The sequence below is a fragment of the Suillus plorans genome, assembly GCF_016647745.1.
Source record: "Suillus plorans strain S12 chromosome Unknown HD556scaffold_18, whole genome shotgun sequence".
Taxonomy (NCBI): domain Eukaryota; kingdom Fungi; phylum Basidiomycota; class Agaricomycetes; order Boletales; family Suillaceae; genus Suillus; species Suillus plorans.
Genome location: NW_024537402.1, coordinates 610,136 through 637,129, shown reverse-complemented (window position 1 = coordinate 637,129; position 26,994 = coordinate 610,136). Strand labels below are relative to the sequence as shown.

Sequence of the window (26,994 nt, the reverse complement as noted above, 5' to 3'; positions counted from 1 at the left end):
AACGTGAAGGTTGAGTAAAGCATGAAGTCGAGTCCTGTTGTTTGCCATTCACTGGCGTGTTAGCTGTATGTGACATTAAAGTCAGTGAAAGGCCTCGACTGGCGCTCGCGCATTTACAATGGGTCCGTCACAATAGCTCATGCCAATGCCCGACAGCCCACGAAAGCGTTACTCGAAATAGTAACACAAGATAGCATGACCCGTTGAAACGACGTGGCCTATGTCGCAACGTACGATTGATAAACAATGTCGATACCCAATGGTTAAAACGTTAATGTACTGTCAACGCTCTTTTAAACGTTTAACTCACATCGTCAGGAGGGATCACCGGGTAAAATTCAAGTATATTCAATCGGAGCTTTAAAATAGGATCCGGATTTGTGTGTTGGCAGCGAGGACGAGTTGCCACCGGGCTGGTGTGTTCACTGTTGGACTCGGCCTACGCGCTTTCTATACTTTCTTACTTCTATTCACCAAAACGGCGTCCGCTGGTGGGATCGTCTCGCGACGTCCGGAGACTGCTGCCAGGTCTTCGGCGATGGATAATCCTCCAAACGCCAATATACATACAATTGTAAAGGCTCAAATCGTCTTCCTTCTTTCAACCCTTACAGAAGACAATTTTGATCGCAATCAGCTTGAAATCCGTTCGGTGAGTATTATCAGCATTAGATTGGCTGTTCTTGTGTCACTGAATTATTCCTATTTTCACGAAAACTCCTTTTTAGCTTTCTGAGCAGCACGGGGTTGACACATACCTCCATTTTATTCGTCGTTTGATTGTTCATTCCCAAGGCAGACTAGCATCTTCAGCGCCTCCATCGGCTTTTGATACTTCCACTGCATTGACTTTTCGACTCCTCGTTCAAGAAACTCAACGACTCGCTCGTGACCCTTTTCTCGCTGACCGTTTTCGTGAGGGCATAGACAAGGGCGAAGGGGACGCATTCAGGCACTTTGATCTCGTCCGATTCGTTGATCGGGTGGCTTTACGTCCTTTGGAGAGACTTGTCCTGACCTCCGCTATCGTCTCTTCGCCCACGAGGAAGGAACTTGCTGCCCAAGCAATGTCCCTTATACGACACGACTTTGAAATAGCAGTACTTGCACTCTGCCAGCACCCCTCATTCGACCACGCCGATCTTTCACCTCAGCAAGTTGCGAAACTCATGTCAAATCTTCTTTCCGAGTCCGCCTCCGAGACCCCAATCCTGGATCCCACGCAGCGTCAAGCGCTCATTGCTGCTGCGCAGGCAAAGTATGGGCCCGAAATTGTTGCTCCTATCCTGCAGCGCATTTTTCCAACGTTAAGGTCAGGGCAATGTGTTTACCACTTTCGTCAACTATTAACCCGAACCCTTTTGCACAGCTTGCCTCCTGGGACTTCCCTGGTTCAGACACTGATTCAGTTGGGTCCTGATATTACCAGCGATCCAGATACTGTTTGCGCTCTGCTTCAACGATTTGGGATTTCGGAAGCTAATCCTCCTCGAGACACTCAATTGGTGGAGATTATGTCCAATTTAGCTCGATTGGCCGCGGAGGGTACAACATTATGTGATGTCGGAGCTTTGGTCAGGGCGTTAAGCAGCTTTGTAAGGGTCTCTTTGATTGAGATTTGCATTTACTGATGTGCGTGATTAGCACACTACCTTGAATTGGGCGAATGTCATTAAGGCATTTGATCTACCTGACCGTCATGGGGTGGATACTGCTACCTTAAAGCTTCTGATTGCCATTCTGCTCAACTGCCCACGTGACGCTGATCCTCATGCTGTGATTGGTTTCTGGGGGACATGGTCCAACTCACTATACCAACTAAAACTTCTTGATGCGTTGCTCTCACTACCTGCGGATACTTTCAATTTTGTATCTTTGCCAGGCAGGAGGATCGTTACAGTGGATGATGTCGCAGTTGCGAGCCCCACAATCAAGTCCCTTGCAGCTAATGTACAGAGTCACACTTGGAATTCGTTGGATGTCTTCGAGGTTCTCGTACGACTCGCGGACTCGGACAGCGCCGAAATTCGCTCATGTGTCAGGGATATGCTCGACAAGGCACTAAAGATAAGCGCCGAACTGGTACAAATGGGTCTATTGCAAGTGCCAGTAAGTTATTATTCTATCTTCACGTCCTTCTTTTTCTTAATAGCGTCAAGGATGCGAACTGGAACGAAATCCGCGTGGAATACTCTCGGAAACTTCTAGCCATGTTCCTTGCCGGACATCCTAACCACCAGCTGGTCTTCATGCGTCTGTGGCAGATCGAACCGACCTATCTGACTGATGCATTCCGCGACTTCTATGAGGAAAATCCTCTCAATATCTCGAGGATCCTGGACGTAGCTCAGGACCTCAAGGTAAGCCAAAGTGAGCCTCAAGGCGCTCATGATGACTATAAATGGGATCAGATTCTGGAGAGCTTGCTCGATGTTCGGCCCTTTACATTTGCCCTGGATGTCGCTTCGCTGGCATCGCGCCGAGAGTACCTGAACCTCGACAAGTGGTTGGCCGATAACGTTAACCAACATGGAGCAGAGTTTCTACGCGCTATGGTTGCATTTTTGGAAGTCAAAATGGAGAGCGAGAAGGTGGCAAGAATGTCGGACCCCGCTGTCGACAGTCGTACGCTGTCCCTAAATCCCAACACTATCGCCATATTCCTACGCATTCTTCGTAACAAGTGAGTATACATCCCTTTTTTGCCTTTTTTCGTTTCTCTTACTTGTTTGTTTGTAGTTCTGCCAAAATGCCCCGGGACGACATTGATTACTGTCTTGAAGTTCGCAACTCCTGTTTGCAGGTTCACCCTCGTCTCATGAGCCTCATCCCCGGTAGCGATATCGATCCTGGATTGACTGTCGTCAATTACTCATCGGAGATTGAGAGTGAGGTTGACGCTATCTATAAGCACATGTACGACGAACAGACCTCTATCGACGAAGTCATATCCCTTCTCCAACGCAGCAAAGTCTCATCCGATACTCGTGACCACGATATTTTTTCCTGCATGCTCCACTTCCTCTTTGATGAATACAAATTCTTCCAATCCTACTACCCCGCTCGCGAGCTTGCCATGACCGGATATCTATTTGGCTCTATCATTCATCACGATCTTGTAGATTCAGTTCCTCTTGGAATTGCCATCCGTTACGTTGTCGATGCCCTCAATTGTCCTCCCGATACCAATCTTTTCAAGTTTGGTCTTCAAGCCCTCTCCCGTTTTGAAACTCGCCTTGCTGAGTGGCAGCCTCTGTGTCAGGCTCTTCTCAGAATCCCCCATCTTATGGAGGTTCGCCCCGATCTAACGGCCGTCATTCACCGTGCTATTGCTGTTGGCGGCGACGGATCCCGCAGTAATGCTGATATGCGCGGTATCTCTGCTGGTCTTACGGCTGACCCTGCGCCTGTATTCACTTCTATCCGCCCTGACAAGTTTGATACGGAGATCGTAGAGCCACCGGAGGAGCTCTCCGACAAGATTCTGTTTATCGTGAACAATCTCGCGCCCAGTAACTTCGACGCCAAACTATTGGAGATGAAAGAGCAGTTTGACGATGCCTTTTCGAGGTGGTTCGCTAATTATCTGGTAGACCAACGTATCAGCAGCGAGCCTAACAACCACCAGTTATATCTGCGTTTCCTCGATGCGCTTGACAAACGGGTTTTGTCGAAGTATATTTTGCAAGAGACATTTGCTAAAGCAGCAACGGTGTTGAACAGCGAGAAGACAATGCAGATCACCTCCGAGCGTTTGGTCCTGAAGAACATCGCGTCATGGCTTGGGACCATCACGCTTGCTCGTGACAAGCCGATTCGTCACAAGAATCTTGCCTTCAAGGACCTCCTTTTGGAGGGCTTTGACCATGGACGCCTGATTGTCGCCATTCCCTTCGTTTGCAAAACCCTCGAGCCTTGCTCCAAATCCAAGGTCTTCAAACCACCCAACCCTTGGCTGATGGCGGTCATAACTCTACTAGCCGAGTTCTATCACTACGGTGAAATCAAGTTGAACATGAAGTTTGAGATCGAGATGCTGTGCAAGGCCCTCGATATCGATCTCGCCACCATAGAGATTATGAACGTTGTCCGCCACAGGGCCACTGCTGGCGATACAGGACCTGCCATCCCCGAATATGTCACCGATATAGACTCGATGCCGATGAACGGGTTTGATTCTACTCGTATGCAGGGTGAAACCCAAGTTATGCCAATTGGGCCTACACCTACAGCTGAGCCTCAACGTGCCGTAGGGGCCCATATTGAGTCAATTCTCTCGAGCCTGGGCACGAGCGTTGTGGTCAGCACGCAACTTGCACCCTACAATGGTAACCACTCCTTCAAGCGTGCAGTGCAGGTTGCTGTCGACCATGCTGTCCGGGAGGTAAGCGCCTCGATCTTCATTTCTGTTTCATTATCTGAGGAGCCCGTCAGATCATTATTCCAGTTGTTGAGAGATCTGTGACGATCGCTGGCATCTCCACTCGCGAGCTTGTTGCCAAGGACTTCGCAACGGAGGCTAATGAGGAGAAGTTGCGTAAGGCTGGGCACCTGATGGCGCAGAAGCTTGCCGGGAGTCTCGCATTGGTCACCTGTAAGGAACCTTTGAAAAGCAATCTCGGAGGTCACTTGCGTTCTTCTCTGGTGGATCATGGATTCAATGATGTAGGTGGTTGACACGTGGGATACTGGACGATTACTTACAGCGTTTCAGCAAACGATATCCGAGCAAGTCTTGACCATCCTCGTGCAAGATAACGTAGACGTTGCCTGTGCAGCAATTGAAAAGGCTGCCATGGAGCGAGCAGTGACAGATGTGGATGATGGTTTTGCTCCTTCATATGAGGCTCGTCGTCGTTACCGCGAGGTATATTACTTGGAATTTATTACTAGACTGCAGCTGACTTCTACTTCCCAACAGCATCGGAGTGGGCAGGCATTTTGGGATCCTGCAGCTCCGCCCTCAAACTTCTCCGCTAGTCTTCCGGATCCTCTGCGTATCAAGCCGACAGGACTGCAACCGCATCAAGCGGCGGTCTATGAGGATTTCGGTATGTTTATACATTATCAATATCTTGATGTGAATTATCTTGACGTTTCATCTCAATCCAGCCCTGGACTCGAAGCGTGGTGCACCAATGAGTAGGCCGAGTTCAACGGTGTCGTATGCTCGCAATGAACATCTGAATCCAGCCCTCTATGCCGCTTCTCCTGCCCCAGACCCAGCCATCGCATCCCATACGATGTCCCACCAGGAAGCAATGGAACGCTTTACTGTAAGCATGCCCTCCATTTTACACTGTTGGAAACCTGATCATTGCGTGCAGACGATCCTGAGGGACCTAGAAGGCCTGATCATCCAGTTGCCCATCCAATCACTGGCTGCCCTTCCTCCTAATCATGATCTTCGTCATCTTGTTCGGCAGATCCTATTTGTCGCGGCAAGTTCCATCGATCATAACCGCACTCCCCTCCACATGTCTCAGAAGATTGTTCAGCTCTTGTACAAGACGAGCTCTCAGCTTGGCAGAGAGATTTATGTTGCCTTGTTGGACCAGTTGTGCCGCACGTTTGAAGACGTCGCTAAAGAGGCTATAACGTGGCTGCTTTATGCGGAGGATGAGGTTAGTGCTAGGGTTCTCTATCACATACGCAGCGCTTACATCGCTTCAGCGCAAACTTAACATCCCTGTTACTGCGACTCTGCTACGCAGCGGTCTTGTCAGCACTTCGCTTCAGGATCAACAGCTAGCGAAGAATTTGTTTACTGATCCTCGCCCCAGTTTGCAAAACTTCGCAGCTGGTCTCATTCGCGAATGTCTATCAAGTGACCCCCCGATTGCTTCTCAGAGTCAGTTGACATACTCTATTGAAGTTCTTGGACAGTTGGCACAAGCTGGCGATGCTAATGAAGAGTACGTTGCGACCGAATTTACTGGGCTCGTGTATTAACCGATCTACTAGGGTGAATCGTCTCCTGGATGACCTTCGAGTCGTTCGCAGACCCACGACGGAGGGCATGGTGGTCCGCCAGCCTTCGGTCAAGCCAGAAACCGAGCAGCTCAGGGAAAAGTTGTTTAGCTGGTTCCAACAATGGGTTTCCATCTTCCAGAGGTCTCACTCTCCTGAGAAAGCTTTCGTCCCCTTCATCTCCCAGCTCACGAAGCAGGGGATTTTGAAGGTCGAAGATATTTCTTCATTCTTCTTCCGTGTGTGTGCGGAGGCAAGTGTGAACAGCTACATCAAATGCATGGCAAACGGAGAGTTCGAATACGCTTTCCAAGTTCTTGACGCGATGTCGCGATTGATTGTCTACATCATCAAGTATCATGGTGACGCTTCTGGAATAGACAACGACCAGGCGAAGGTTCACTACCTTACCAAGATTTTGTCGATATTCGTTCTTGTTCTGGCGAACATGCACGAAGAACAAGGCGTTCTCTTTCAACAGAAGCCGTTCTTCAGATTCTTCTCCAGTCTCATTAGCGACCTACACTCCATCGCAGAACATCTAGGCTCAGCTTATTTCTCTCTGCTGATCGCCATCAGGTAAACCATTCTCCAGTTGTTATTTTTATCATCGCTCACAGTATCGCAGTGACACTTTCAGTTCTCTGCAACCCACTTACTTTCCTGGGTTCGCATTCTCCTGGCTCTGTCTTGTTTCACATCGACTCTTCATGCCAAAACTGCTGCTATCCGAAAACCGGGAGGTGAGATTATAATTCAATATTAGAGGACCTTTTTTGACTCGATTCCGTTAGGGCTGGTCTGCGTTCCACAAGCTCCTTCTTTCCCTCTTTAAGTTTTTGGCTCCGTTCTTGAAAGAGGCTGATCTCCAACTCGCATCTCGTGATCTGTATCGCGGCTCCCTCCGACTCCTCCTCGTCCTTCTTCATGATTTCCCAGAATTTCTTAGCGAATACTACTTCAGTCTCTGCGATGCCATCCCTCCGCGTTGCATCCAGCTTCGCAATATCATCCTCAGCGCGTTCCCTATGTCTATCATCCTTCCTGACCCCCATCTACGCAACATCAAATTTGACTCGATTCCCGAAATGGGACCGATACCACCCATTCTATCAGACTTTGCTTCAGGTCTCAAAAGCGCTGACCTCCGCAACAACCTCGATCAATACCTCCTTAATCGTGGAACCCCTTCATTCCTTACAACACTCAAAGATCGCTTGAGGCTGCCCGGCGTGCCAGAGAGTTCAACCGAATCGTATAACCTGTCATTGATAAACTCCCTTGTCATGTACATTGGAGTATCGTCAGTTGCTCAGGCCAAGGCGAGGAGTGGCTCTTCTGTATTTGTCGCGAGCGACCCTGGCGTTGTTGCTTTACAGTATCTTGCTGCTAATTTAGATGTTGAAGGCGAGTCCAACGAATCCACTAGTTCATATGACATAGATTGACGCGTTATTTAGGACAACACCACCTCCTGAGCTCTGTGGTTCTCCACCTGCGATATCCCAACGCCCATACCCACTGGTTCAGCTCTTTGCTTCTCCACCTCTTTGTGGAAGTGAAGGACGATCGCTTCCGTGAAGTGATGACTCGCGTCCTTCTGGAGCGCTTCATTGTTCATCGTCCTCATCCCTGGGGTGCTTTGGTCACCTTCATTGAGTTGCTCCGCAATTTGAAGTACGAGTTCTGGAACAAGGAGTTCATTCGCGTCGCACCCGAAGTTACCATGTTGCTTGAGAGCGTAAGTCGTCCTGCTGTTTAGTTGAAACCTTTACTCAACAGACATTGCAGGTCGCGAGGTCCATCTATCAACCATAGATTCGTTTTGCCTTTGTTCCTACTATCTGTCGCGCATATCTGTTTCCCCGGGTTTTTTCCTCGTTCTCTAACTGCACTCACTGTATTGTAACAACCTTTCACCGTTTTCAAGTGTTGAACAAGGTGTAACGTGAACTTTGATTATAGCAAACCTCCTGCACAACCTTGTCGACACACCTCTAGCTTGTTGATGTTTATATAGCCCTTTAAAATTCCCTTACGTTTACAATACTATGTACACCTATGGGCATTCTATGCTAATTAAGCCATGACATGCGAGCGTTGAATCCCCACTTTCCATTGTTTGACCTGCTAGCTGATCCCCAGACACTGCAAACACGTCTCAGTCAAAAAATCCTATATATGAACCAGAACATACCCGGCTCCCTCTGCACCACCTGCCCCAATCCTATCTGTTCCCTCATCAACTACCAACCAGTCAGGTACCAAAACACCTGTGCGGATGGGAAATAATCGTAGCGCACGCTCGAGTCCGCCTGGGTCAGATGATTGCAGGAACAACGCAGTGTTTGCAGTACTCGATGTCCTCTTGACAAGGAAAAGTAAACCTGTAAGGTAACTTTCAGTGTCTCCCAGGCTTGCCACCTCAGGCCGACCAACCAGAAGTAGGGGTGTTAAACTTTTTATCATTCAAAACCCAAGCTCCTCCTTCATGAGACCATTCACTCTGACTGCGCCTTAGAAGATCTTTGACAAGCAAAGAGTCTGCGCAACCAATGACAACCATATTACCCCCGCATACCAGACCATTTTTATTCGCGCATCAAGCAGGTGGTAAGTTCGTAGGTTGTGAGTAATCCGCAAGGCTGCAGACAGCTCGGAGGAGTGATGTAGTGATGGAATCACGATGTCGATGATTCCGTCTGCGCTGAGAATAGCCTGAGCACGTCCATACGGTTGTTGGAAGCTCTCCACATAGGAATCTACTACCTATTCCAATAGATCATGAAGGATGTTCGGATCATCAAGACAAGTAGACGTTACCTTCCAACCGGTTGAGTTGCGATTAGTGTCTTGCTCGAGCCAGATTGTTCTAGCTTCCATACTGGCGTGCGGGATATTCCGACTGTTGATCACAAGTTTACGGACAGAAGCCTTGCTTAGGTCGAAGGAAACAACACTGATGTTTGAGGCCTTGACATTCACTCCTCCTTCGTCATCTTCGCATACTTCCAAACGACCGAGTCTGAGGTAAATGTCGTTGCGTCAAGTTTGTGTACAGGATGATAGGAGAATTTTACAGACCTCCCAGGCACTTCGAGGGCGTGCACCCGCCAACCTCCCATAGGCCCGCTCTCCGCGGGGACAGCAACAGTAAGTGTGAACTTACGACATTTAGTTTTTGGTGCATCATACGAAGAACAGCAAACGCGATCAAGAAACGCCTGAACGCGAGTATTGTTAAGCACCTCGAACCACCAGTGAGGCTGACCAGGCTCCTCGTGGTACCTTCAATACAATGAGCGGTCATTGGGGACCAATAACCAGCATAAATACATACGTGACATCTGCGTCTGGATTCCATTCCCTGAGCACGCTCACTGCTTCACGAGTGTGCCACGACGGGACATTATCATCCATGCCACTGGTCGGTAGTTGAGCAGTTTCATCGTGAAGGAATCATTACCAGACGCACCCGTGGATTGCGAGCACAGGCGTGTGAGCGAGATTGGAAAGGAATAGGTCATTGTCGTCTGGTAGGAGCGATGTTTCTAGAACAGCTCGGAGCGCTGGGTCAATGAAGTGGGCGAATCTGCCAAAAGGCTGGTCAGCCCAGATGCTGTGACAGAGACGAAATTTCATCATACCTCGACATCGTCCATGGGACATATGCCTGCGACTTGATGTATCCTGCAGCAGCTACGACTGTGTTTCACTGTCACTTTGATTGAAGCCTCAAATTTAGTCTGTCGAACATACCGGCTTTCACCTTGTCCGGCCATCTACTTGCTATGTACCATGCTCCTTGCCCTCCATTCGAATGACCCACGACAATAAGCTTTGTATCTCGAGGATAAATCCAGTCCACGAATCCTATGCATAGTATATCGTGCAGGGCTGTCACCGCGGCAAAAGCATCAGCAGCAGAAGGACCATGCCAATCGAGGCCCTGCCGTCCATCCATCAAATACTAAAGTAGGCACTGGAATGTGAATTACCCAGGAAGTTCGACCAGACGGAATGATCACCCATGCCCTGTCTTGCCGAGGGAGGCTGTCTGCCCAGAATGTTTGGTTGATGATGTCGACACCTGCGCCATCTAGAAATATTGAGTGGAAAAGAAAGTCAACATCTAGGAAAACTGAGAGCCATCAGGTGTAGATTACAACATACGCAGCGCTAGAATTGGCTCTTTCAGCCCTCCTTCACCTTCTTTATTGGGATATCGAGGGGGAAGTACCAAGAATATAGTTGGATTGCTAAAGTCCAAATTGTACGTCGCTCTTATGGCAGTGTAACTGACCGAAGTCCACATGGGAATGTGTCTGATAGGAACATTGACTCTGAAAATTCTTTGCTCATCAACATCACCGCATGCCGATTCAGCGTGGAAGGGAGAGATTGTAATGTCGACCGGAAGCTCTGTGATATCGATAGGGATTACTCCCGGACTGGGTTGGAACTCCAGCGTTAGTATGTGTGTTTGAGTCGGGGCAAGCCGTATTGTCGTTGAAAGGTTGCATAATGAAAGCCCCAGCCCTGCGCAAGGTGGAATCACAGCCGACACTACCGTCCACCATCCTGCTATTGATTTGGTGTTGCGGCAAAAATCAACGTTTCGAAGCCCTATTCCTAGCGTCGGAGAGAACGGCCGGCCATAGATGAAGTCCGGTATGATATCGTGAGCAGGTGCATGTGAGACGGGCGTCACCAGATAAGGCGATGTTTCCAGTGATGGAAGGGTATCAATTGAGATAGTAAAATTGATGCTTAGAATTGGATGTTCTGAGTTGTATGACCGAGGGTCACCAAAGAGTCTTATCTATTGATAGTGGATAACTCAGATGATATTCCAAGGTTTCAAGAAGTCAGATCACCTCGTAAGATCCACCAAGAACTACTTGATATCGGGTGGTTTTATCTCTACATGGAGACGTTGGGAGCGAGACGAACTGTACAGGGGCACGCTCGAGAGCGTAAACATTCCCCATGTGCCATTCCGAGACATGTGTTGCCCAAGTTGTCTCATCATCTGGCAAGATGGAAAAATATGCGCCCTGGAGGCACTCGACACGCAGACGTGGATCGGCCTCGGTGTTTCCTTGCTTAGAATCTGGAGGATAGACGGTGAGATACGTCCGGAGGACGTTGTGATGCTGCAGTGCTGCCCATCCTTCGGTCGCACGAAGCTGCTCCCACCGAATATTGGGATGGGATACTTTGAGATTTCCCTGTTCATCCGAGTTGGCTTTTGACCAAGAGACATATCCGCCATCAGCATAAGCAGATGGATAGGTACGGGTCAAATCTATATTCTTAGACACTTCGAAATCCATAGCAGATCGTGATTAGCTCAAGCTCATAGTATACAATCAATATGATTGCCCACAGTCAAGGGGAAACGCAGGAGAAAGGAAGTGCTGTTCCCTAGCGTGGATGGGGAAAGGCCCGAGAACCTGAATCGCAGCAACGCGTCAACAACATGCACGTTGTACTGTGTCCCACTGAGTGGAGGCGAGGCAAGAACGCACATCCCATTCTCGAGACATTACGACACGCCATTCTCTGTCGATGGTGCAAGTCATGACGTCCATGACGGTCCAGGAATTTCCACTTGACTCGATTCCGCTTAAGTGAACGACTATTGTTGAACGTGGACTTTATAACAGTAGGACCTGGAGTCTCGAGAGTGATCGATTTGATCATTGGGCTCGGAGCGGAGTTCGGAAGCTACAGTTGCAGCTCAATATTCAATGGCCAACGCCCAAGTAATATGATTGTACAACGATAACGAAAACTGGCTACTTGCTACAACATGGATGCCCAAGAGGTTAATCTCTCTACGATAATCATTCAAGAGGTGTTTTCGGCATTAATTGCCTTCTGTTGTGCACTGAACGTGGTCGACACGATCGGACAGCCCTTCCCAGCACCATTCAAGTTCTGTAACGTAACAGCAGCAGCATTCAGACGCGCGCTTTGCGAGGCTGTGCTGTTGTCGGTTGGGAATGTGAGTTGCACCGTGGGATTGAGAATAACATGGCCCGCGCGGACATTAGCAGTCAGGTTCTGGAAGAATGTTAGTTCCCTAAGAGCAATTGAGCATGAAATGAATAGCTTACCGCGATGTAGTTCGTCTGATCAGGGGGACATTGACATGGGATGAGTATTGGCTTCCCGTTTGTACCATCGACAGCACCATCACAGTTACCAGTGCCTGATGATATTTACGTGAGCTTCTTATCATTAGCAGGCTTTCAAGAATTACTGCTTACCGTCTGGGTTGATTCCAGCTTGCCATCCAAGGGGCGGTGCCAGTGTGGCAATTTGCTCATCAGTGGGTGAAGCAGAACTGTTGTTTGAAGTGATGCTCGTTGGGACGGCAGCGCTCGTGGCAGAACTGCTCGTTGAGACACCGAAACCCGCAGGTGTTGCTGACGCAGCCGGAGGCATTGCAGCACTTGAATTTCCGTTGGTAGATGTCCCTGCACTAATCGCTTTTCCTTGTGCAGAAAAAGTGGTGGAAGAAATCGGGCAACCAACACCGGGACCTTCAAGGTTTTGCAGAGTGACCGCTGCTGCATTTAAACGAGCAAGCTGAGATGCGGTACTGTCATCTGTTGGGAAAGAGACCTTCACAGTGGGGTTTGTTGTCACAAAGCCCGCCGCCACGTTTTTATTAAGATTCTACCATAGAAGCCTGTGTTCAGCAGTAGACAACACGATGTTTGACTGGAAGGCTCACAGCAAGGAAGAACGTTGAATTTGGCGGGCATGAGCAAGGTATTAGGATAGGTTTCCCATTAGTGCCGTCCACGGCACCGTCACAGTTTCCAGTGCCTTTAGAACATGTTAGTGCACGATGTCGAAGGGTACTGTTATTTTGTACTCACCATCTGGATTAACACCAGATTGCCAACCGAAGGACGGGACTAGCGCAGGGTTGACGTCCCGCTTACTTTGAGGCGGTAGGACACGGAAAGGGATGGCCGCAACTGAGCCTGCCAGTGTTATGGCTGTAAGGACATGAACAAATAACATGTTTAGATAAACTCGAAGCGCTGTGTGAAATGAATGAATGATATTAAACACTGTCGAGTACCCTGCTCGATTAACGAAAAACAGAAATGATTGGAACGTCGCTCGCGACAAAGAGCTCGACACAGTCGAGGGAGTTCAAGTTGAAGATGCAAAAGTGGAGCTGACGCTGCAAGGTCATATAAACGCTGTACCACACGGTCCACACCATACCATATCCTCAGGCTATTGTTCGACGTTGCTGGCTACCACAAAACCATTGTATACCCAAATGGAAGGTGTTTTATCTAAGATTAGTCATTATGTAAGACCTGGACCTAGGACGGTACCTGGGACCTATCATAGAACCTGATGCCAGCTGGGTTGGCGATTCACCAGACCGGGCCTATTGTATAGATATCTTTTTGTTCGATTTGAATGTTCTCCTTGTGGTAATCTGATACAATGCAACCATCCATTCATCCAAAACAGTTCAGAAGTGCTTAGTACTCTTTGGAGTTGCGACCGCCGGGGGACCGCCGAGACCGGCCACGGACAAGTTTGGGTGGAGTTCACAATCGCCCTTATCATAGGTATCTGACATAGAAACAAACGGTCTGTGTCTGGTTCAACGATGTCGAGACAAGGTGGCAAGCTGAAGCCTCTAAAGGTTGGTTTTTCAACTGCCTCAAAGCCATGCTAAAGCCTCCTTTGAAATCGCTAGGCACCAAAGAAGGAATCCAAAGAAGAGGATGAAGATGACAAGGCCTTCAAGGAGAAAAAGAAGGCCGAAGAGGCTGCTGTGAAGGCTGCAAGGGACAAAGGTACGTTTTTACTCGCTAAACTACAAGAAATGCATCTAAGCGGAGGGATCCATTGATGTGTAGCTATCAAGGGTGAGTATCCGAAGCACCTCAAGTCAGAATAAACTCATGATTTTGACAGGTGGTCCTCCTGGTGGCGGGATCAAGAAGTGAGTAGAGTACAATCTTCATCTTGGTTTATTTGATTGATCTTGTTCTTTAGATCAGGAAAGAAATAGAAGGATGATATCTACTCTGCACCTGACTGACTGTTTGCAATCCATCTGTTGTATGATCCATGGTCATCAACGATCTTTCCATTCAGTTTTAGCTTGCGGTGCAGTGCTGAATCAGTACATGACTTGTAAGGTCGATTATCTGCTGCCCTGAGTATCTTAACACATAGTTCTTGCGCGCTCCAAGAACCAGGCAAGAAGGGAAGCAGAAGTCTGTCCAGCATCAAATGTTATCGCTCGGCCTTCCCTACGGGCTGCATGAGATCGGATGAGTAAAAGTGACGTATCGTTGTCGGGTGCCAAGCGCTCAGTTCCCTCATCCCGTTGACTTCCGCTCCGACGTAGGCCATCGAGTTTTGTTGGAGGGGAGTTTTTATGTGCCATACACGGGGCTGCGTAAAGCGCTCGATGTTGAAGAGTAGCGTCAACGTACACAGGCCATCAAATTTCCTTGGAAATGCTCACAAAGATAGAATTGGCCAGAACCCGAAGGTCGGATGTTTGAATAAGTTTATGCATGAATATATACTATAGCGGCATTAATAGTGCTAAAGCGCTTTGTGAATGAGTGAAAAGCTTCGTGGGCTCGCCTTTCTCCGTACTTCCATTGTCGTGGCCGTAGCTGTTACCGTCGTAGTCGTCGTCGTCGTCGTTGACGTTGAACTTGTCGTTTCCGCCTTCACACTGAGGCGGTTGTTTGTTGATTGCAAACACTGGAAAGCAGAATTGTAGGAACCCACCGCCGATATGCTCACAAGCTCACGGATCAGCAACCTTGCCACTTCAAAATCTCCTCCTCCTAACGGCCTTCTATCGCAAAATAATAGCAGTAACAGCTCACAGCAGCGCGACGCTCTAACTGCATTATACCATCAAAACAACCAGAGTACACAGTCAATCTCTTCAACGCCCAACATTCACCATCCACAGACAATCCAAATCCCTATGCTCGGCACCTTGCAGGTGTCTCAGCCCCAGCAAAATCAAGGAGGCCAGCAGCAGCAGGGTCAACTTGGTCAGCAACAACCCCAGGGCCAGCAAGGGCAGTCCCAGGGCATCCCACCCCCACCCCCCCAGAATGGTCAAGATTTCAACCTTTCCAGTGTCTTGCACTTTTTGCAGACAGAATGGCGTCGTTATGAGCGTGATAGAAACGAATGGGAGATTGAGAGAGCTGAAATGAGGGTGAGTACTCTCCTCATTCCTATGTGCATATGCGTCCCACTGCGAGTCACTTTTTTACTTTCGGCTTTTCGCATCATCAAAATGCGTTTAGTCTGCATATCTGCATTCGTTGCTCAATTTCTTGCGTTTGGGACGTCGCGTATTTATGTTTCACAATAGGCTCGCATAGCTCTCCTTGAGGGCGAGCGACGCTCGTTCGAAAACGTCAAACTCGACCTGATGCGTCGCATAAAAATGCTAGAGTATGCTCTCCGTATGGAACGGTTCGTGTTCTCCTTGTGCACACGCCAGCCTACTCACGCGTTCCGCCTCCCTCTTTTTGTTGAATTCGCGGATGTTCTCATGCCATGTGTTCTTCATATAGCTCAAAGCAGTTAACTGCGCCAACTGGTACCGCTCAACCGTCAAAATCAGCCATGCTCCAGCTGCAAGGCGCAAAAGATGATGTTCAGAGCCATAAGGATGGGAGCAGTGGCAGCTCGCCACGTAGTGACGGTGCGTGTTGCCCAGTTCTTAGGGTGCCGTTTATTTTAGTACTGTATTTGACATTAATACACCCACCACAGATTCCCCTCTGCCCTCCGAACGCATTCCGAACGGGACCTCTGCACCCCCAGCACGACAACCCTCATGGCCTGGTGCAAGCGCGAACTGGAGCGGAGGCCTGCCATCCGTTGGTTCCGTGGGTAAGCTGCCACCAGGACGCGACCCAAAGAGCCGCGCACGGAGCAGAGACTACCTCAAGCAGTACGTTTACTTACTGTCTTTTGGGATGACTTTCCATGCTCATAATCTCCTTTAGATGTCTCCAGGAAATCTCATACCTCACCTCTCCGCAAGCAATGAATCCACTCCCGAACCGTCCGCTCATCTCATCAGGATTAGTGAACCCCGCCGCACCTAGCCAACCCTTCGAGGCAATCTACAATGGCCGGCCTCGTAAGGCATTGCCAGAATCCGGGCCAGGGGTCACAGTTGTTACTGGACCAGGGAATAAGGACTTCCCCATGTTAAGTGGTGGTGTGAATTTGATGTCAGGCCCAGCATCGACAGGACCATTGGAGCGAGGGAGCCCTCTGAATAGTGTTGGTACAGGCATGTTCCAGCAGCAGCAGCAGCAGCAACAACAACAACAACAGCAGCAGCAGCAGGTGCAGAGCCAAGAAAGGTCACAACCACCTCAACTACCCCAGCCTCAACAGCCTCCATCACAGCAGGCACCCCCGCAGACAGTACCACAACCGCCTCCAGAGAAAGAGGGAGCGCCGGCCACCGAGGCAGAGCCATCGCGCCATTTAACGGCGATCTTCCGTCCTGATGATCAGGGCGAGTGGCGAGAGAAGCTGCGGTCATCGTACGAACAGCATATGAAGATGCAGCGGTGGCGCGATGACGAGGAAGGCGAGGGCGAGGGTGAAGAAGTTGGAGAGGACGAAGATGAGGTAGAGAGCGTAGGTGTTGGGGTTGAGGAGGGCGAAGGCGATGGAGCAAAGATATGGAAGGCTAAGCGAACATTGAGAAAGTGAGTGCCTTTTCCACTCGGAGTTCAAGTTTTTGGTGTTGATTCTGGCTCCCAGTCATCTAGATGCAGTGCGTGCACTCGCATTCCACCCCACGGAACTATGTCTTGCAACCGGTGGAGATGACTGCACAGTAAAAATCTGGCGCATGGATGTCGCGAATTTAGCATCTTCTGCGTTGGTGCTCTCGTTTCTCTAGCAGGCATGATGAGACTAACTCTCTTCTAGTGCTCGCCTCACGACTGATTTCGAGCCCCAACTTACCCTGCGTGGCCACTCAGCCGCAATAACACGTCTCGTGCATTCCCCTACCAAGCACCTCATCTACAGCGCATCGATCGACTCAAGCATCCGTGTCTGGGCGCTGCCCTCACCGTCGCACACGACATACGCGCCATACGATGACAGCTCTGCGCGTGGAGAGCTGGTAGGGCACACTGATGCTGTCTGGGACCTTGCCCTTGTACGGGATGAGAATGCGTTGGTGAGCTGTGGTGCTGAGGGCTCCATAAAGGTGTGGGATGTAAGTGGAGCTGCAGAAGGTCGTGTAACTTTGAAATTGTCGTGGGGTTACTACGGCTTGGACCACGAAGGGAGCGAGGAGGAGGAAAAGGAAAAAGAGCCAGGAGCAACTGCGGTCGAGGCGATCAAGTCTGACTTGAAAAAGGTGGCAGTAGCATTCCAGAACGCGGTGGTAAAAGTGTTCGATATCGAGACTGGAAGAGAGGTGTCGAGATTAGCCACTGATGCCACATATGGTGCATATCTCGATTCTCGTTGCTTCTATTGACGATCGCTGATCATGTTTTTTATTAAGATGGCACGCCTGCAACTCAGGTGAACCGTATTGTCTCCCATCCTACGATATCGTTCCTCGTCACTGCCCATGAGGACAAGTTCATCCGCATATTCGACATATTGTCAGGTACGTTCTGTTTACCAGCCGAGGTTCCTTTACATTCACTGACCGCGTATGAAGGACATTGCACGCACACCATGCCTGCTCATCTCGACGGGGTAACATCGTTGTCGATCGATGCAGCCGGGTTCTCGCTCGTGTCTGGCTCGCATGACTGCTCCATCCGCTTCTGGGATCTTCTTGGTTCGCGGACCTGCACGCAGGAGATCACGACACATCGTGAAAAGGCTAAAGAGGGTGTTCTCGAGGTTGAATTCCATCCCACGTTACCCTTCATGGCAAGCGCAGGCGCAGACGGCGTTGTCAAGCTCTACGCATCGTCATAGCTTGCTCATGAATGATCGAACATGATTGACCTTATGATATTACGCATTATAGATATCTTCATACGTATGCGGACGGTCTTCGTGTTCAATACGCATTGGCTCTTTTTCTTCTTGACATTGTTTCCTGTATATTCCTTCTTTGCTGTTTGCAGGTGATTTCTGTGTTATCGTCGGTATAATTCGTGCGATCGTGCAAGTACATGAGCGTCTAAAGACGGTACGTAGAGTGGTATATGAGAAAGAGGCTCAAACGTACATAGTGCGTCGACGAATATGAATTAAGTTAGAGTGGTGATAAAACAGACTGGTGGTAAAAGGGACAACTGGGAAATGGAAATTAGGGCTACAGTGGTTAAGTATACACACGGTGAGGACTGGTATCGGTGGATTTCTCCAAATAAAAATATCTCAACGAATAATTGAACGAATAAGAAAAGTTCGTTGAGGATAAGGTTCAGATCACTTGAAGAGGTGTAAGTTAGTACTAAGTATATCGCAAAGCCGATAGGACGATTGGACCCACCAATCTTCATGCCTTGGTCCGCAGTGAGTAGTTCGACCCCTAATTGGTGGGGTGCAAGCAGCTCACGACATTGGTCACCGATAACGTGGTTGATCGGCCGTTCTGTAGCAAATTGCTCTTTGCAGTGCATGATGTAAACTTTGACACCTTCAAGTGCGCCGTGAAGGGCTTCAGGTGACATTCGTTGCCTCTTTCGCGACCTCGATCCTGAGCAAGATCTACGTTCTTTTCGGGCGATGACAACCTCTGTTGCTAGCGTGACCAGCTCCTGTACCAAATGCACGGGACTGAGATGACCCCAAAGCTGCCCGTCCGGCCGCCCTGTTTGGTATGAGCACTCGATGAAGATGGTAGATATGATATGCGGTATCTTTGGTGCTGCTGCACGCCAGACGGCGATGTTCTTTGGCTCGACAGAGATGCTGTCAGGCTCCACATCACCGAAAAAGATGAACTCTTGGTTTGTAGGGTCATGCCGGATGAAAAAGCAAGCGCCGTCATACTGACCAGAGTCGTTCATTCCATGGCTGACGGTCATGAGGCGAACGGAGATATCTGGGAAGATGACCTCGTATTTGTCATCTGCACGGAGGCTACCAAGCGGGGATGGTAGATTTGAGGTCGACGACTAGATTGACTCGTGGGATGAGACTCACGCGTGATACACCAATTGGAATAACGGGTTATTCTCATCATATGTGGCTAATTTGGGCCATATTCTTCCGGAGAAGATGGTTTCTAGATCGCTGAGAGTTTGAGCTGAGCCATAAATACGCTTTCTGGCACCGCCAAGTGTGCCCGCGGTCATTACAAGACTGCCTATATGGTCGAGGTGCGCGTGTGTAAGGAGAAAGCACCTGCAGAACCAAGTTAAGTCACGGGCCGCGAGGCAGTAGTACGGGAGGACGTTACTGACTTGACATTTGCATACACCGTGAGAGGAGTGAAGGATGTTGGACTCGCGTCCGTTGGATGTTCTCCGAAGATATTTGGGTCGCGTTTCATGATATGTCTAAGCGCGCCAAGACCCGACCCTGAGTGACAGTGTCAGTTGTGGTCGCGAGACACGATGATGAGATTGCGCACCCGCCTCTAGTGCGATGATACCATCATTCCAAGCAGCCTGGCGAGGTTTGAGCAGATACCTGTAGCATACTACGCCTGAGTGAAGATGGAAAGCAGCGGAAAGAAGGAACCCACGCTGATAGGTTGGATTCATCGGGACCGCCACCGGAGCCCACCACAAGCATATCGAATGCGGCCATGGTAAGTTCTTTCTGCATGGCGGTTAGAGCAGAAGATGATTATATAGGCCCGCTAAAAATTTTGACAGTCAAGTTTGAAACTTGCATAGTTTCCCTTCAGTTTCCCCGGTCACGGAAGCACTAGTGCGTGTATTTAAGGCACCAAGGTTCGGCTAGTCTTAACATTGTCAACTTTAAGACTCGAACTGCCCCTGTTAATGACCAAGTGGCAGTTAGTATCCGCAGTATCATGCCTTGTCCCAATGAAACAACAATTGCGAGTGGGAATACAAGACAGGGTCACTCACTCGAGGCCTATGTCAATGACAAGGCCGACCCGTCAAACAGAGTAAAACCCTAAGAAAGTGGTATAAAGGAATGTCATTGTTCTGTTGGTGCCCTTATGATTCGGATGACAAGATGGAATGAGTAGTAAGGAATGTGCATGTAGAAATATTACAAACGAAAGATCAAACAATAAGATCGACCCTCCGTCCCTATTGCGCTCCCAGTAATTTATTCAATGCTCTTTGTACGTCATAATCGTATGCTTCCAGCGCCTCAACAGCTTGCGTTCGACTGAACCCCATAGCAGACAACTGCTTTACAGGTTCCACGTCGTCTTCAACCCCAGGCGTCGCCCTCGCCTCCTGCGTAACAGTCACATTCTGTGACAGACTCGATGGAGGAATGGGTGGTACTGAATCCTGCTTCTTTTTCTTACCAAACGGAAGGCGAATCTATGAGATTAGTATTAGTAATGTACCATGGAAAGTAAATATAGTACATACACTGAGCTTAGAGTGCCGCGGGGGTGGCGGAGGCTTATCGTGACCGGGTTCCTTGGTTGAAGAGCTTGACGGCCGCTGCAACTTCGGAGAAACAGCTCGAGGCGGTGGCGATGTGGCACGTCGCGGAGGGGAAGTAGACCGTATCGACGTAACGCGGGGAGAAGATGGTCCTCGCGGTGATACAGGAGGGGAAATATTTGGGAAGGGCTTGCTACCCTCAGACGAAGGTGGTGACGCAGAGGATGCGAATGCCTTTGAAGTCTTCGAAGGGAACAAATCATCTAGTGCCAGGGCTTGAGAGGAATCAACACCTCCAAATGCATCTTGAAAGCTTATGACTCCCGCGTCCGCCTGTTTTGATCCTGTCTTCTCAGGCTGAGGTGTGGTGCTTGAAGCATCCCAGGGACCCGATGAGAAGACTTCATCAAATGAGACCGGGGCTGCCGGCTGTGTCATAGACACGTTCGGAGTGGCTGATATCCCATTGCTCGCAGGCTGGGTGAACAAATCAGGTACCTCATTCGCATGCGTAGCCACGTTCGAGCTCGTTGCAGAGATGCCATTTGCAGGGGTAGATCCGGAAGGGGGTGGTGGGAATGTAGAAGATGATGATGCCATCGCTGTCCCAAAGTCAAAGTTGTCCTCAAAGTTGGAATCGAAGGAGAAGGCAGAGGCGGGCTGCGTGGAACCGCCATTTGAGATCTTGCCGAGAGCCTCGTCAAAACTATTCAAACCGCTTGTCTCAGATGGTCGAAAGAGCTGTGACGGAGTGGTTTCAAGCTCTGAGAAAGGAGCACCGAAGGCATCTACCAAAGACGTGCCATTCTGCGAGGTCGCTGCTGTGTCTGACTGAGGTTCGCTGCTGGAAGCAGGGACCTGCTCGGGAATATCAGTGTCGACTCCAAAGATGTCATCAAAAGAGGTCGGGGCCTGTGAGGATACCAGTTCTGAGGGAGAAACCTCCTTGGCAGAGTCTGTCAAGTGGTCGACAGCTTCCGACTCGTGGCTGTCCTCGCTTTCACTCTCAGTGTCATTGACCTCCAACTCCTGAAGGTCCGTAGATAGGTCTGTTTCCTTCTCCCCCTCCTCCGGTGCGGGGTGCTGTGTATTGAAATCATCGATAGCGGGGAAGTGTGCGACAGCACTATCGAGAGATGAATCATTCGCACTGGAATTAGGATTGACTGGTGTGATACTGGTTGGAGGGGTGGTGAAGTGTTCATCGCTCGTGGGCGACGATACGACACCGTCAGAAAAATAGGGACCGTCCTTCACGCGAGGGGTCACAACGACAAATTCAGAGCTATCTGTATCAGGCGCATTATCGGTCTGTAACGCGGGTTCAGTATCGGATGCCTGCGAAAACACGTCTGATTGGATTGTAGCCGGAGAATAGAGACCGGGTGGTGATGACAGGCCAGGGGGAGCAGGATAAGAAGCATTAGGGAAAGACAGGAACGGCGACTGAGATCGTGGAGTCGATGCTCCTGAGGACAATGCCAACCTCTCGAATGGGTTATTACTCTTGACACTGATCGGGCTCATGGCGGCGCCCGTGATATCAGGGGTCACTGGCAAAGGATGAGCAGCCGCGAAAGCAACCGAATCCGGTGACTTAGAGCGTCCCAACCCTGCCTGCAAAGGCGTAATCACAATCTTCTCAGCCTCGGCCTCGGCTTTCTCTCTCTCCGTAATCGTATCAGTGAGATCTTGCTGTGCCTCCTCTAACTCCTTGTCCACCCTTATCTTCTCCGACTCCTTTGCTACCAATTGCTTTTTGGCAATAGCAAGAAGACCCTTCTGATGTTTCGCGTCCTTCTTCGCCTTCTCGACGTCCTGCTTCACAACAGCAATTTGCGCCGTAACCTCTGCCATCCGCCTGTTCAATTCTCGAACCTCCTCTTTGTCGCGCAAGAAAGACCCTTCGATTTCTGCTTTCTCTACTCGGACAGCGCTGAGATCGCTCTCGTCCCTAATGAGTTCTTCCCTAGTTCTCTGAATGTCAGTATTCTGAGCTGCGTGGCGATCACGGAGTGTGTTCAGGAGAGAAGTCTCTGTTTCGTAAGATGCTTTGGCAGCGGCAAGCTGAGTCTGAAGAGCTGAAAGCTGCGCAGCCTGATTGGCAAGCGTACTCTCGAGAGCCTCTCGCTCAGCCTTTGCGGTCTGCAGAGATCTCTGCGTGGAATTGAATTGATTCTGCACGTTCCCAATTTCTACAGACTGGTCGTGCAAAATGGGCGGCGTATGTGTATCGTCATCATCAAGGAAATTTTTGTTCGACGCTGTTGTTCAGAGTATCAGTATCTTCTCAGAAGATGGCGCTGAGCGACGCACGAGATGTAGCTGGAGAGGAGCCAAAGGGATCCTGTGAGAGCGGTGTGGGACGAGGAAAAGATCGCGGAGAGAGCGGGGTACCTGTGGTTTGAGGTTGCAAGATGCTTGTCGGAGGATGCGAGGTGGTCGCCGACGGCGGAGGTGAATCGTCCCAAAGGAGATCCCGCACGGGTTCCGGATTGGAAGGTGCCAATGCAGAAACAAACGGCACTTGTCCTCCTCGCATTGATGGAGGTACAAGGGTCGGAGGTAACGTACTAGGGACATCCTTGCCTGAGAGGCTGCCCTGAATGAGGTGCATCGCGACTGCGAATCCGTCACGAGTCAGACGGCCGTCATTGTTGATATCCGCAAGATCCCTGCAAACCCAAAGTGAGAAACAACAATGCCCGAAGATAGACATTTGATGATTACAGACCAGACTTGGGCCAAGACGTCGTCCGGTAACTTGGATTGGAGCATGAATGGTACTGCAACATCACCTTCAATGTATCCTCTGTGCTGCGTGTCCAATGTATCAAAGAAGCGGTCTGCACTGGCCTTCTCAGCTGCGGTAACATCCCATTGGGTAACACCAGGGAAGGGGGGTATAGTTGGTGCAAGCCTGTTGGACGCTAGGCGTCTGTTCGGAAGGGGAGGAGCCGGAGACGCCTGCCCCGTCAGCTGCGGCTGCACAGCATTATGCCTCGGCACTGGTGGAAAACCTGGGCTGCTGAAATTTGCACTACCACCGGTCGCGTGAACAGAAACCGCCCCAGCCTGCTCGAATAAGCTTGACGGAATGGAACTCGGAATAGACAAGAGTTGACCAGCCATGCAGGCTTGAATTAGGTACATGGCTATGGTAAAGTCAGTTATGTCGAGTACGCCTCGGTCTTGTGTGTCGCATAACGTCCTGTAGCAGTATGAGACTGGCCAAATTCAGAAGCACTTTACGCACCATATTTGAGATAGTTTATCCACAGAGAGTTTGGATTTGAAGAATACATCACGTGCTTTGTCGCCTTCAAAGGAGGAGGACGATTAACCCCTACTACGTGCAAATGAGCTGACATACCATTGAGGAGGCCATTGACGGGCCCACACCCCTGAAATATCCGTGTAAATTTGGCCCTGTCTTGAGGAGTCAATGGAGGCAAACTGGGAGGTGGTGATTTGGATATTGATGCACCGGTGCCTTGTGGAATCAAAGGCATCTGCACGCCTTCAATATTGGCTAATGGTCCGGCTAAGGGCCCAATATCAGTAATGTGTCATGGTGAAAGAGCAGTGAAACTCACGCTTGTTCACGAGAGACTTGTCGACCTTCTGGCCTTTCTGAGCATGACCCATGAGACGAACTGCAATTGAGACACCCTTCTTGGTCAAAAATCCATTGTTATCATCGTCAGCAATACTCCAAATCTCGCCCAAGACGGTCGGTGCTAGTTTTGCACCCTGGAAGACCTTTACGGCGACGTCACCAGTGAGGATTCCGATTTTCTGGGTATCTGCCTGAGTAAATATCTGATTCACGAGTGCAAGCTCTGCGGGCGTCGGCGCAAAATTGCTCGACATCGTGTGGGCAGTTGACGACGTTGGAAGTATAAGTTACAGAACTACGCAATTGCTTACGGTGAGCAGGAGACGCTTTTGGGCCACAGCCGTTCTTGCCGACGGATCTGCCCATTTTAATTTGAACTCAGAATAGGTCTTTATTTGTTTGTTATTGTTTCCGTTGGACCTGTGTAAATTTCGATAATGACAGCACGTGACTGAGCGCGTCCACTGTACTCGAACCTACTTGAACTGGCAAGTTGTGGTTCTTATCTTGCATTAGCACATCTCTCTTGACCGCCATTGCATCTGCAAGCTTAGACCTTATGGACCAGATTACTTCCGCACTCGCTCCCTCCAGAACCTCTCATAAAACTGCCGTCTCTGGCTCAGCACCTGATGGTCCTGGTAGTGTGACAAAACGGTGAGTATGCTGCCACATGTCAGGTTAACATCAATACTCACTATCACTCTGCAGCTTGACCAACGAACTCATGACTTTGATGGTGAGTGATTTGGTTCGGTTATGCCTTTCATTGAATTCTCAACACTTGCTAGATGTCATCATCTCCTGGTATCGTGAGTGATCATTGAGTTCTCTTCGTGCTTCCGTCTCATGTCTCGCTTAGTCTGCCTTTCCCAAAAGTGATGCAAATCTGTTCGAATGGGTGGGAACGATAGAAGGCGCGGCGGGGACTGTACGTGGCGTGCGCATGCAACCACTGACATTCAATACTAAATATCGTGCTAGATTTATGCCGGACTATCGTTCCGAATCTCTATCTCATTTCCCAGCAATTACCCATACTCACCACCAACGATCAAGTTTGACACGCCCTGTTATCACCCCAACGTTGACATTGCAGGAGGCGCGATCTGTCTTGATATCTTGCAGGTTTGCCACATTTTCCTGCTAATGATGCTTAGTATTTAGAACCTTTCCAGGACAAATGGTCTGCCGTTTATAGTGTGCAAACTGTATTATTATCGTTGCAATCATTGCTAGGGGGTTAGTCGTGAGACTGGCAGTGTATGTTTTTTTTTCACTTACCGTTTATAGAACCCAACAATGCTTCTCCACTTAATGGTGACGCTGCAGGGCTATGGAATCAGCCTGACGGTCGGTAAATTTTTATGTACGAGCATGCATTTTCTCATTGTTCCTCTTATAGCCTTCAAAGCTCAACTGCTGAAGCACTACCGCCCAATTGAGACCTGTACATGACGCTGTTGTGCCGCTTTGATGTGTGAGGGTTGCTGGCTCTTTTGTTATTACATATGTCGATCGTAGTGTTTTCGGACTCGCACATTTGTAGATACGGTGATGTGTTGCCCTTGTCGATAGTATATCCCATCCTTTGCTATTATGATCCAATGGGGATAAGCTTTCACGTTTCAGTAGTCAGTGTGAAGCTTAATTGCCAGCTCTCTGCTGTGTGACACAGCCATTGTCCCTCTGAAGTTTGAACCCGATTTGAACCACAGTGTGACATTCAATTCCTCCTGTGGTTATTTCGATTTTGCTGGTCTTGTCGAGATTACGTGTCACTCTTTTGTCCTCTCCTTGTATTTGTGGTTTGTCTCGTTGTTATCAGTATATAAAAGACGTTCACTTGGTTAGTGCTTACTACTCTTTTTCTTGCTCAATCCTTGACGACTGAAACCATCAAATTGACTATAGATCGACTGTAAAGTTCATTTCGCTTGTAACCATGCCCCGAGGCCCTCGTCGCGCACCTCCTTCTGCTCTCCGTCTCGTGCAGGGACCTCTCCCACCACGCGCTGCTCCAAAACACACACTCCCTTCCCTTCCTTGCCCCGCTTTCCAACCCCTTCCCCATGGACCTATTCCCCAATCTCGCATACATCGCTCAGATTCAATGCGGCCCACACTGTCAGACCTGCCACCACTGGATATAGAGATCGCGAATACCTACAGATCCTCGTCGTCCACTCCAATATCATCGTCACCGACGGAGCACCGCATTCGTGGCCCTTGGAATCATTCAAGCGGCATTAGCGTGCAAGTGGACATTGATAGTCTAATCGCATTTCCAAAGCCCGCAGCACTCTGTCTATAGCTTGGGGTTGTTCAAGTGGAAGAGCTGTATCATTAGGGTTTCTCGGCTGGGCTGAGTGGTATTTTCTTGTTTTTACGAGACTGGTGCTCAAGGTATTTTATATATGAGGTATGTGTGTAATGCAAAGATGCTCGATGCATATTTTGTGTACATCTTGGTGCAGATTCCTTCGAACCTCAGTTGATCTACATAGTTTTATGATGTTCGGTCGGGTAAATGTGGGAGATCTGCAAGTCCCTTATGTAAAATGGTACTTCGCGTCCTCAGAACTATCTCTGGCTCTCCCACCGTTGGCCTGCATTCGTGTTCCGGCGTGCCCTTGCCCTCGAGCCTGTGTCATGTGGTACATCAGCTGTCCTTACTGCGGTTGCCACAAGCGTCTAAAGTGGTCCTACCTTGTAATATTAATGGTAAGTGTGTCTCGCCCATGTGTGGGTGATTCTTTGTTGACATTCCTCAGGCTGACGATCCTCCCGGACTCGTTGACGTCCTGGGAAAGTGCAAGCAGC

The 26,994-nt window shown here is 49.5% G+C and overlaps 9 protein-coding genes across 9 annotated transcripts; 5 read left to right on the top strand and 4 right to left on the bottom strand.

Annotated features, from left to right (window-relative positions):
• The first annotated feature begins 398 nt into the window (after window positions 1-398).
• HD556DRAFT_1359949 (Not1-domain-containing protein) lies at window positions 399-8,082 on the top strand. Its single transcript, XM_041302596.1, has 18 exons — window positions 399-652; window positions 729-1,312; window positions 1,370-1,595; window positions 1,645-2,109; window positions 2,160-2,360; window positions 2,412-2,683; window positions 2,740-4,384; window positions 4,435-4,665; window positions 4,715-4,867; window positions 4,922-5,051; window positions 5,113-5,276; window positions 5,328-5,624; window positions 5,674-5,915; window positions 5,965-6,549; window positions 6,599-6,713; window positions 6,765-7,377; window positions 7,431-7,711; window positions 7,762-8,082. The coding sequence occupies exons 1-18, from the start codon at window positions 539-541 to the stop codon at window positions 7,786-7,788; spliced, it is 6,345 nt and encodes a 2,114-aa protein (XP_041162172.1). The 5' UTR covers window positions 399-538; the 3' UTR covers window positions 7,789-8,082.
• HD556DRAFT_1359926 (uncharacterized protein) lies at window positions 8,083-11,679 on the bottom strand. The gene is made up of 13 exons (XM_041302595.1): window positions 11,502-11,679; window positions 11,360-11,426; window positions 10,848-11,293; window positions 10,144-10,792; window positions 9,969-10,069; window positions 9,730-9,919; window positions 9,618-9,675; window positions 9,446-9,562; window positions 9,311-9,394; window positions 9,055-9,258; window positions 8,794-8,995; window positions 8,168-8,739; window positions 8,083-8,118 (listed from the first exon to the last, which is right to left on the bottom strand). The coding sequence occupies exons 1-12, from the start codon at window positions 11,562-11,564 to the stop codon at window positions 8,488-8,490; spliced, it is 2,433 nt and encodes an 810-aa protein (XP_041162171.1). The 5' UTR covers window positions 11,565-11,679; the 3' UTR covers window positions 8,083-8,118; window positions 8,168-8,487.
• Window positions 11,680-13,253, bottom strand: HD556DRAFT_1359914 (uncharacterized protein). Its single transcript, XM_041302594.1, has 5 exons — window positions 12,864-13,253; window positions 12,716-12,810; window positions 12,246-12,657; window positions 12,093-12,187; window positions 11,680-12,039 (listed from the first exon to the last, which is right to left on the bottom strand). Exons 1-5 carry the CDS (start codon window positions 13,009-13,011, stop codon window positions 11,824-11,826), a joined length of 966 nt encoding a protein of 321 aa, XP_041162170.1. The 5' UTR covers window positions 13,012-13,253; the 3' UTR covers window positions 11,680-11,823.
• A 368-nt stretch (window positions 13,254-13,621) lies between these two features.
• On the top strand, window positions 13,622-14,029 carry HD556DRAFT_1441510 (translation machinery associated TMA7; the record flags this gene model as incomplete). The annotated part of the gene is made up of 5 exons (XM_041306313.1): window positions 13,622-13,657; window positions 13,712-13,811; window positions 13,875-13,883; window positions 13,933-13,960; window positions 14,014-14,029. The coding sequence occupies 5 exons, from the start codon at window positions 13,622-13,624 to the stop codon at window positions 14,027-14,029; spliced, it is 189 nt and encodes a 62-aa protein (XP_041162169.1).
• A 744-nt stretch (window positions 14,030-14,773) lies between these two features.
• On the top strand, window positions 14,774-17,976 carry HD556DRAFT_1441509 (WD40-repeat-containing domain protein; the record flags this gene model as incomplete). The annotated part of the gene is made up of 9 exons (XM_041306312.1): window positions 14,774-15,211; window positions 15,371-15,474; window positions 15,576-15,706; window positions 15,778-15,958; window positions 16,014-16,733; window positions 16,789-16,908; window positions 16,960-17,489; window positions 17,549-17,656; window positions 17,711-17,976. The coding sequence occupies 9 exons, from the start codon at window positions 14,774-14,776 to the stop codon at window positions 17,974-17,976; spliced, it is 2,598 nt and encodes an 865-aa protein (XP_041162168.1).
• A 194-nt stretch (window positions 17,977-18,170) lies between these two features.
• HD556DRAFT_286991 (cyclic-AMP phosphodiesterase) lies at window positions 18,171-20,068 on the bottom strand. Its single transcript, XM_041310148.1, has 6 exons — window positions 19,700-20,068; window positions 19,586-19,644; window positions 19,416-19,533; window positions 19,156-19,356; window positions 18,500-19,092; window positions 18,171-18,438 (listed from the first exon to the last, which is right to left on the bottom strand). The coding sequence occupies exons 1-6, from the start codon at window positions 19,780-19,782 to the stop codon at window positions 18,431-18,433; spliced, it is 1,062 nt and encodes a 353-aa protein (XP_041162167.1). The 5' UTR covers window positions 19,783-20,068; the 3' UTR covers window positions 18,171-18,430.
• A 1-nt stretch (window position 20,069) lies between these two features.
• On the bottom strand, window positions 20,070-24,521 carry HD556DRAFT_287208 (uncharacterized protein). Its single transcript, XM_041310151.1, has 7 exons — window positions 24,149-24,521; window positions 23,926-24,096; window positions 23,809-23,872; window positions 23,287-23,763; window positions 22,869-23,227; window positions 20,535-22,816; window positions 20,070-20,483 (listed from the first exon to the last, which is right to left on the bottom strand). The coding sequence occupies exons 1-7, from the start codon at window positions 24,423-24,425 to the stop codon at window positions 20,241-20,243; spliced, it is 3,873 nt and encodes a 1,290-aa protein (XP_041162166.1). The 5' UTR covers window positions 24,426-24,521; the 3' UTR covers window positions 20,070-20,240.
• Window positions 24,522-24,609: 88 nt separating this feature from the next.
• On the top strand, window positions 24,610-25,837 carry HD556DRAFT_1359897 (ubiquitin-conjugating enzyme/RWD-like protein). Its single transcript, XM_041302593.1, has 9 exons — window positions 24,610-24,659; window positions 24,726-24,828; window positions 24,883-24,910; window positions 24,963-24,983; window positions 25,034-25,102; window positions 25,156-25,299; window positions 25,350-25,413; window positions 25,465-25,524; window positions 25,577-25,837. The coding sequence occupies exons 2-9, from the start codon at window positions 24,731-24,733 to the stop codon at window positions 25,627-25,629; spliced, it is 537 nt and encodes a 178-aa protein (XP_041162165.1). The 5' UTR covers window positions 24,610-24,659; window positions 24,726-24,730; the 3' UTR covers window positions 25,630-25,837.
• On the top strand, window positions 25,795-26,581 carry HD556DRAFT_286824 (uncharacterized protein). The gene is made up of 2 exons (XM_041310146.1): window positions 25,795-26,020; window positions 26,086-26,581. Exon 2 carries the CDS (start codon window positions 26,117-26,119, stop codon window positions 26,483-26,485), a length of 369 nt encoding a protein of 122 aa, XP_041162164.1. The 5' UTR covers window positions 25,795-26,020; window positions 26,086-26,116; the 3' UTR covers window positions 26,486-26,581.
• The last annotated feature ends 413 nt before the right edge of the window (window positions 26,582-26,994 follow it).

Excerpts from the sequence above, each read along its gene's own strand:
- HD556DRAFT_286824 (XM_041310146.1), top strand. The coding sequence starts at position 26,117 with ATGCCCCGAGGCCCTCGTCGCGCACCTCCTTCTGCTCTCCGTCTCGTG.
- HD556DRAFT_1359897 (XM_041302593.1), top strand. The coding sequence starts at position 24,731 with ATGGACCAGATTACTTCCGCACTCGCTCCCTCCAGAACCTCTCATAAA. Across the intron at positions 24,984-25,033 it reads TGTCATCATCTCCTGGTATC|TCTGCCTTTCCCAAAAGTGA; the intron begins GTGAGTGATCAT and ends TGTCTCGCTTAG. Across the intron at positions 25,414-25,464 it reads GTTGCAATCATTGCTAGGGG|AACCCAACAATGCTTCTCCA; the intron begins GTTAGTCGTGAG and ends TACCGTTTATAG.
- HD556DRAFT_1359926 (XM_041302595.1), bottom strand. The coding sequence starts at position 11,564 with ATGGACGTCATGACTTGCACCATCGACAGAGAATGGCGTGTCGTAATG. Across the intron at positions 9,920-9,968 it reads CGTCTGGTCGAACTTCCTGG|GGCCTCGATTGGCATGGTCC; the intron begins GTAATTCACATT and ends GATGGACGGCAG. Across the intron at positions 8,996-9,054 it reads GCCCTCGAAGTGCCTGGGAG|ACTCGGTCGTTTGGAAGTAT; the intron begins GTCTGTAAAATT and ends CATTTACCTCAG.
- HD556DRAFT_286991 (XM_041310148.1), bottom strand. The coding sequence starts at position 19,782 with ATGCAGAAAGAACTTACCATGGCCGCATTCGATATGCTTGTGGTGGGC. Across the intron at positions 19,645-19,699 it reads GATGAATCCAACCTATCAGC|GTATCTGCTCAAACCTCGCC; the intron begins GTGGGTTCCTTC and ends AGTATGCTACAG. Across the intron at positions 19,534-19,585 it reads TATCATCGCACTAGAGGCGG|GGTCGGGTCTTGGCGCGCTT; the intron begins GTGCGCAATCTC and ends ACTGTCACTCAG.
- HD556DRAFT_1359914 (XM_041302594.1), bottom strand. The coding sequence starts at position 13,011 with ATGTTATTTGTTCATGTCCTTACAGCCATAACACTGGCAGGCTCAGTT. Across the intron at positions 12,658-12,715 it reads ATTCAACGTTCTTCCTTGCT|AATCTTAATAAAAACGTGGC; the intron begins GTGAGCCTTCCA and ends CTTCTATGGTAG. Across the intron at positions 12,040-12,092 it reads ATCAGACGAACTACATCGCG|AACCTGACTGCTAATGTCCG; the intron begins GTAAGCTATTCA and ends ACATTCTTCCAG.
- HD556DRAFT_1359949 (XM_041302596.1), top strand. The coding sequence starts at position 539 with ATGGATAATCCTCCAAACGCCAATATACATACAATTGTAAAGGCTCAA. Across the intron at positions 7,378-7,430 it reads TGCTAATTTAGATGTTGAAG|GACAACACCACCTCCTGAGC; the intron begins GCGAGTCCAACG and ends CGCGTTATTTAG. Across the intron at positions 7,712-7,761 it reads TTACCATGTTGCTTGAGAGC|GTCGCGAGGTCCATCTATCA; the intron begins GTAAGTCGTCCT and ends CAGACATTGCAG.
- HD556DRAFT_287208 (XM_041310151.1), bottom strand. The coding sequence starts at position 24,425 with ATGTCGAGCAATTTTGCGCCGACGCCCGCAGAGCTTGCACTCGTGAAT. Across the intron at positions 23,764-23,808 it reads GATAAACTATCTCAAATATG|GACGTTATGCGACACACAAG; the intron begins GTGCGTAAAGTG and ends ATACTGCTACAG. Across the intron at positions 22,817-22,868 it reads CTCCTCTCCAGCTACATCTC|CGTCGAACAAAAATTTCCTT; the intron begins GTGCGTCGCTCA and ends TCTGAACAACAG.